The sequence below is a fragment of the Suncus etruscus genome, chromosome 11 (assembly GCF_024139225.1).
Source record: "Suncus etruscus isolate mSunEtr1 chromosome 11, mSunEtr1.pri.cur, whole genome shotgun sequence".
Taxonomy (NCBI): domain Eukaryota; kingdom Metazoa; phylum Chordata; class Mammalia; order Eulipotyphla; family Soricidae; genus Suncus; species Suncus etruscus.
Window position 1 is genome coordinate 47,406,036 of NC_064858.1, and position 7,582 is coordinate 47,413,617.

Sequence of the window (7,582 nt, forward strand, 5' to 3'; positions counted from 1 at the left end):
TTCCTAGCGCTGCACTCAAGAATTACTCCTGGCAGTTCTCGGGCACCATCTGGGATGCTGGAGATTGAACCCAGGTTGTCCAGTGCTTTACCCACTATACTATCTTGAGGCCCAAGATTAAAATATTTTGATATTTAGTCTAGGATATGGCTCAATGGCCTATGTGACAACTTTGCAAGCAAGAGACTGAATGTTTGGTCCCTGGCACCAATGCATACACCAGATGTGATCCTGGCAGTTCTACTGTGCAAGATTCCCTGGTGCCATAAATCAGTTCCAACTATGCTACAATAAGATGTGTACAAGCACTACAACTCAAGTTTGCAAGTACCACAAGTAAAAGTAGTGTAACACCTCCATCTCCTCCACCCACCCACCCCCTGTCAGAAGCACAACTCAGAAGTACAACCAGGAAGCAGCAGAGAGGAGTGTGCAAGTGCCATAAATGATGTGCTATATAGCAGGGTGAGTACCATAACTAAGTGTATAAGCACCACAACTATGTGTGTCTGAGACCCTCAGTTATCATGACAATATTGTTTTGTTTTTTATCATGACAATATTGTTTTGTTTTTATTTTTTGGGTCACACCCGGCGGCGCTCAGGGGTTACTCTGGCTCTGTGCTCAGAAATCGCTCCTGGCAGGCACTGGGGACCATATGGGATGCTGGGATTTGAACTACCATTGGTCCTGGGTCAACTGCTTGCAAGGCAAATGCCCTACCACTATGCTATCTCTCTGGCCCCAGGAAAGGAGAATTTTAAAATTGCACTATAACCGAAAAAAGAGGCTGCATGCAGATAATAAGAGTGTATATAAAGGAGAGAAGAATTTTCCACTGTCCAAATGTGAAAGTATTTGAACACCAAAATTAATGAGTTATAACTCACCAATTTAATGAGTTATAAATCCTTTATGTACAGGCAGCCTTCAAAGCAAAGCTCAGGAAGCACAGAGGCCCTTCCAGGTGATTCTTAGCCAACTAGGCCAGAGGTTCATTATGAGGACCACAAGGTGCAGTGCTGCTTGGACCCTACAGTACCAGCGATTACACACACTGCTCTGTTGATGTTCTGGGGTTTCCTATGTCAAAGTCAGTTGGTGCTCTTGGGTCTCTATGGCTGAACCTGAGATGGTTGCATAGAAGACACACACACACACACACACACACACACACACACACACACACACACACATCTTAATCCTTGTTTTGCTAGCGACTGACCACTACATTACATAAATTCTCGTCTCCCATCTCCTATCCTTCTCTCCCCCTTTTCCTTCATGCTTCTTAAATCAGAGACCCTTTACCATAAAAAACTTTCAAGTTAGACAACTATAAAATTAAATCAGTTTTTCTTCAGCAATAATCATGAAACACCTACCTAAAATTCACAAAATAAATGCACTTAAATAGTACCAATATACCTGGGAGACAGCTGAAAGGGCTCTAGCAGGACATGCTGCTTTGTAGGAGGATGAGAGGTAGGGACTGGGAGTCAGCAATCTCAGTCATATGGTCCACCAAGTCCAGTGGAAAAGAGTCCCCTTGCACTATCAGAAGGTATAGTTTAAGAACAAAAAGTGTGGTTTTTTTCTACGTGTTAAACAAAAAAGCAAACAACAACAAAATAACTAACTAGAAAATTAAGAGTCTTAAGTATATGGCCAAAAAGTATTTTAAATTCCCATCTCTTTTCAAAGGATTAAGCAAAATATTCAACACAAAATTATTAGAACTACTTATTTTTTTCAGATCTTTTTAAGCACTAAAGAGACAACTTTTAATAAGTCAATGGAAAGAAATAAAAAAACTAAATTTTCTATCAAGTACCCTGGTTATCTTGTTGGTGATGTTTAAAGGTTCATTCATAATGATAATTAGCTATAAGAAAACTCTAGTTTTTCTTTCAAAATTCTTTTCAGAGACCAAAGAGCTATATAGTGCTAGCTCTTATTGCTATATAGGTACTTGCTGGCCTTGCATGAATTGCTATTGACCCCAGTCAAAATTTCAGGCACCACATTTGGGTTCCCGGAGCAATACAGGGGTTACACCTGAGCATAGACTAAAGACTAACCCCTGAACATTTCCAAGTATGGCACAAAAATAAAAAGATAACTAAAATGGGGTAAATTATAAGAATGGTATATGACCTAATTTAAAGATGAAATTGAAATACTACTTGTGAAATAGAAATATATGTTCTAGGTTCTATACCAGTAATACAATACAAATAACAAAATTTCTGAGACTTTTCTAAAAATGCCAGTATTAAATGCTAAGTGTTAACAATAGTCTATCTTCAAGATAAAAGCTGAAGGTATTGGGGCCGAAGCAGTGGCACAAGCGGTAAGGCATCTATCTGCCTTGTCCATGCTAGCCTAGGATGGACGGCAGTTCAATCTCCGGTTGTCCCATATGGTCCCCCAAGCCAGGAGTGATTTCTGAGCACATAGCCAGGAGTAACCCCTGAGGATCACTGGGTGTGGCCCATAAAAAAAAAAAAAAAAAAAAACTGAAGACATTAAAGGATCCCCCATGTTCTTTTTTCTGCAGTCTCATCTCCCATCAGCCCCTGCACAAACTTCACATTGTAAATTATTCATGTTTCCCCTAACACTATCTATCCTTTCTGTGATTTCACGCCTTGCCAATGCTCTTCAGTGCCCTTTAGAGCTGTGGCTATGCCCTCCTCCATGAAGTTTTCCTGCTCACCCCAAAATCCTGTCTCAATGTGGTTCCCAGAGCATTCCTCACTCTTCTGCCACATACACAGTAATTATCAATTGTCCTTGACAAACAAGTTGAAGAGATTAAGCTCAAGTACAAGGAACACACCAAACTTACTGAGCATCACAGTCTATGCCTAGTTTGCTTAAAACATGCTTATAACTTAGAAACTACTGCTAAGCGCAATCATCAAACACAGAGCCTATTTTATAACAAAGCACTGAACATCTTATGCAATTTGTGAAATTATATGATGTGGCTGATGGAGAATTGCAGCTCACTGCTACTGCACATCATCAGTAGAGTATTGTATTTTGCTAGCTTGAGGAAAAAATAAAATTCAACATGTGAGTACAGTTTCTAGAGAAAGAGTATTGTTTTCACTCCATTCATCCAAATAAATGGCTGAAGCATAAACTGGAGCTCCTCTGTATTTTTCAGATGTCCTCATCCCAAACCAGGCTCTGAGTTCTAAAAGGAACCCCATATTTTGCCTATCTGTTTTTCAGACCCTAGCACAAGCACAATGACACTAAATTTCAGTACCTAAAATAAATAAAAGTTAAGTAGCTGTGAGAAAGAGTCTTTGTCCTACAAAAGAGAGTAATTCACTTAACTCAGTGGTACTGAAGCCCAGACAGTTTTGCCTCTAGAGTCACTTGGTCTAAAGGTATTTCTTGTTGTCACGGTAGCAAGAAGACAACTTTGGCAGAAGCTACTCTTACAACAAAAAGTTTCCAGGCACAAGTGCCACAGTTGATTTTTTTTAGTTGATGTGGTAGCAACTCGGGGCCTCAAACCTATGCTAAGGCATCCCTGGCCTTAAGAAAGCTTGAGAAACTCAGTCATTAACTGACTTACTCATAGGTGAGGATTTCACAGCACAACTCAGCCATCAGTACAATGAATTCAGTTCTGAAGGTTCAATGGAAACTTCTGTTAACAGTTGCTGTGTAGGCAACAACACGAAAAATGACCTTTATATAATCCTAATGCTTAACAACATTAAACCAAGAATAGTGGAAAACATTCCACATTTTGAAAAGCTAATCTATAACCACCAGAAGCTACTACTCTTGAGTCAGTAAACTACTTTGTGTCCTTAACCAACTTTACCACAGGCAAACAAACTACTATTACCCTTACCAATTTAACACAGACAAACTACTTTTCCCTTTGCAGAACTGGGAGAGAAAAATGTAATCTCTGATTGAGGAGCAATCAGAAGTTCCTGAAGCTCCTAGGTTCCTAGGAGATAAAATTCTCCCACTACTGAAAATCACGCACAGATGTCTTCATTGGGAAGAGGGGTGGGCCCTAGGGGAGCAAAAGACAGCTAAAAAGGGCACGACCTTGTTAACTGTCAAAATCATCACCTTATCAAGATTTTATGTATTTCAAACAAACCGTTGCAAAAATGCATCAAATATCAATGTGGGGTGGCAAATGCAAAAAGTTCACTATTTCTCCAGTTGGCACATCAGCGATTTTCACATGGTTGAGTGTTCACCAAGTTGTTCAGACTACTCTAGTATAGCAGATGACTCAACTTCTTCCACACATTCTTTGGCTGAAGACTACCAATTTCCCAATTTATCTTGTCTTTCTTGAACCAACTAACCTCCCCAACTATTTAACCATGAAAAAGACTGTGTTTATATGGCATTTTAAACCAGTTATCAAAGAAATGTTTTCATTTAAAAAAAAAAGTGCTACTCAGAACAGAAACTAAAGTTTACAGAAAAAGTTCTCAATGAGGGGCCGGAGCGATAGCACAGAGGTAGGGCATTTGCTTTGCACGTGGCCTATCCAGGATTGATCTTGGTTTGATCCCTGGCATCCCATATAGTCCCCCCGAGCCAGGAGCGATTTGTCAGCACAAAGCCAGGAGTAACCTCTGAGCGTCATAGGGTGTGGCCCAAACAGCAAAAAAAGAAAAAGAGAAATTTCTCAATGATGTTATTTGAGGAACAATATTCCTTAATGACATGATAGCACAAACTTAAAAAAAAATACCCACCTGCAGCTTTCCAAAACTCTCATCTTTATTACTCCAAGATTTCGTTCTTGTATGGCTAAAAATATGATAGCTGTATTGGAGTGATAGGACAACATCTAAGGCCTTAACCTCAAAGCACTCAGGTTCAATCCCTGGCAGTGAGCATGGTTGGTTGTCTTGGGGAGTGATCGTGAGCACTGAGCCAGGAGGAAGCTCTGAGCACTGCCTGGTTGTGGCCCACATTAAAAAAAAAAAAATTAAGAACAGTTTATTTAAAAAATATTATTTAAGACATTGAGAAGGGAGAAGAGCATTTCCAATTACATGAAGGAGGGGTGGGGGAGTTTCCCATAGTGAGTAATAGCTTCCTATTGAGTTAACTCTATCAGCTCAAGTCAACTAGCTGCAGGATGTGGGGCCCTGCGCTAGGCCAGACTCTACCACCTGGCCCAGATGTGCCTCCAGATGTGCCCAGATGTGCTTCAGATGCGCCTAGAAGCGCAGGCCGGCAGGTGAGGGGCGGCAGGTACTTGTAGGGTCCAGTGGGAAGGGGAGGGCGCCCAGGGTGGGGACAAGAAGAGGTCAAGCTGAGGGGACAAGCTGAGAGCACAAGTCTCCCTCCTGCACCGGCCTGCCACACACACACACACACACACACACACACACACACACACACACACTCACACGTCTCCCCGGGTCACAGGACACACACACACTCACACACACAGACACACAGACACACAAACACACACACGTCTCCCCGGGTCACAGGACACACACACACACTCACACAGACAGACAGACACACACACACACACACACACACACACACACACACACACACACACATACAACGTCTCCCCGGGTCACAGACCGCCCAGGGTCTCCAAGGGCCGCGCCGCGGTTCCTGCCACTGACAGGACCGGGACCGGGTCGGGGACGAGGAGAGCGATCAGATCAGATCAGATCCCCGGGGAGGCCGCCCCGCCCGGCCCAAGCCCCAGGGCGACGGCCCAGGCCTAAGTCTCCTTCCCAGTTAGACCAGTCCTTCCCGGGCCTAGCCCAGACAGGAGCAGCAGCCCCCAGGAGGGGGCGTCGGCGCGGCCCCAGGCTCGGACGCTCGCTGCCCGCTCACGTGCTCCCCAAAAGACGCTTCGAGCCCCTCTTACCCGCTGCAAGATCCTCCTCAACATGGCCTCGACACCGCAGGCGGCCCCCCGCCGGAGAGCCGCTGGCTTACAGATCCACTCGAGGGTGCGCGGCGGAGAGCGACGGGGCCGGGAGAGGGACTGGAGTGAGGAGGAGGAGGAGGTGGGGGGAGGAGGAGGAAGGGGATGAAGACGAGGCGGTCCCGACTTCCCCCACAGGCTCTGGGCAGAAGGAGTGCGAGCGATCGAGCGACGAGGCAGGCGGCGAGCTACGCCCGCCAGCCCGCCGGGCCACTCGCGTCACTGACAGCTGGTCGGAGCCTTCACGGAGGCCCCGCCCACTCGGCCTGTCCATCTGCAGGGGCGGGGCTTACGTTGGTCCGCGACCAATAGAAAGCCGCGGTGGCGCGGGTGCTGCGTGACGGACAGGCGGCGGGACGCTGGCGCCGCGGCTTCTTCCGGCGGGCAGGTCTGGAGACGCGGCAGCGGCCGAGCGCACACCCTCTCGTCCTCGGTCAGAGGCCGCGTCCGCGCCTGCGCGCCGTCCGCCTGCCCGCTTTGGAGGGAAGGGAGAGGTAGCCATGGGGGTCTGTTTGTTCCTGACCTGCGTGAAAAAGAGGATCTCTGGGCTTTAGCTCTGTGAGATTTGTCAGGATTTCTGGCCCGATCCTTGTCTGGTCTGGACCCTCAGGACCCTCATTTCTGGTAGACTTGCCTGAGCTACCTAGCACCAAAGACACGCTTAATTGCTTCTGCTGAGGGTCCATCTGCTTGTCCAATGCCTGATGTCCCTGTTTCCAAGCTGCAGTCAAAGGGAATAGAAGGAATCTGCAGAAAAAGGGCCGAAATTTGAGTTGACAAGCCAAGTTTGGGGTTTTTTTCTTGGGAGGGAAGGGGACCTAAAATATTTAATAAGCTGACACACTCTTAAATATTTTCTACTTTCTCCTATGGTCCCTGCCTACCCTCTAAAGAATTTTGCATTTCAATGTGTAAATCTGTTAATAGATGTATGGAGTAGGCCTCTGAAAAAGTGTAGTAGTAGTAGTAGTAGTAGTAGTAGTAGTAGTAGTAGTAGTACAGCAGGCAGGGTGCTGGCCTTGCACCTGGATTAAATCCCTGGCATCCCCATCGTGTCCCTTGAATCCCACCAGGAGGAATCCCTGAACACAGAAGCAGGAGTAAATCCTGAGCATCTATGGGCCTAAAAATAATTAATTAATTAATTAAAATATTTAAAGTATAAATGCCTCTTCTAGAACACACAACAAATCAAATAATGAGCTCAAGCCAAACAGCTTGCTAATATAAGCACATCGAGCGGATTTGAAGCTGAAGCTGACTTCTAGACACAAAAGCATTATTCAAACTCAGAACTCAGGTTTGGCTTCTTGAGATCTTATATCAAACTAAGAGGTTCTACTTTTACCTAAGGAAAAATAAACTATTAATTGAAAAATAAGAAGAAAGGTGAGAGACCAAAGAACCATTTGTTGAGGGGTGTAGGTGCGAACCTACATCTTCCAAGCAAGGAATGGAGTGCAATTGGAAAGTGCTTCCAGACTTGGGTAGGGGGGATATATAGCAAATACTTCCAAATAAATTGATGTTAAAAGTCTTGTAAAATAGAAAACATTATTTGATATTTCAATATAAAATATCTAATTCTTTCTGCATGTCTGTATAGCACCAAAACAGGC

At 44.7% G+C, this 7,582-nt stretch overlaps 1 protein-coding gene across 1 annotated transcript in view; it reads right to left on the reverse strand.

Annotated features, from left to right (window-relative positions):
• The window catches only part of EEA1 (early endosome antigen 1), a 132,689-nt gene extending 126,678 nt beyond the window's left edge, over positions 1-6,011 (reverse strand). Inside the window, exon 1 of the mRNA XM_049782801.1 lies at positions 5,904-6,011. Coding sequence (XP_049638758.1) covers positions 5,904-5,927 — 24 coding nt within the window. The 5' untranslated portion in view covers positions 5,928-6,011. The remainder of the gene's footprint in view (positions 1-5,903) is intronic.
• Between the last annotated feature and the right edge of the window lie 1,571 nt (positions 6,012-7,582).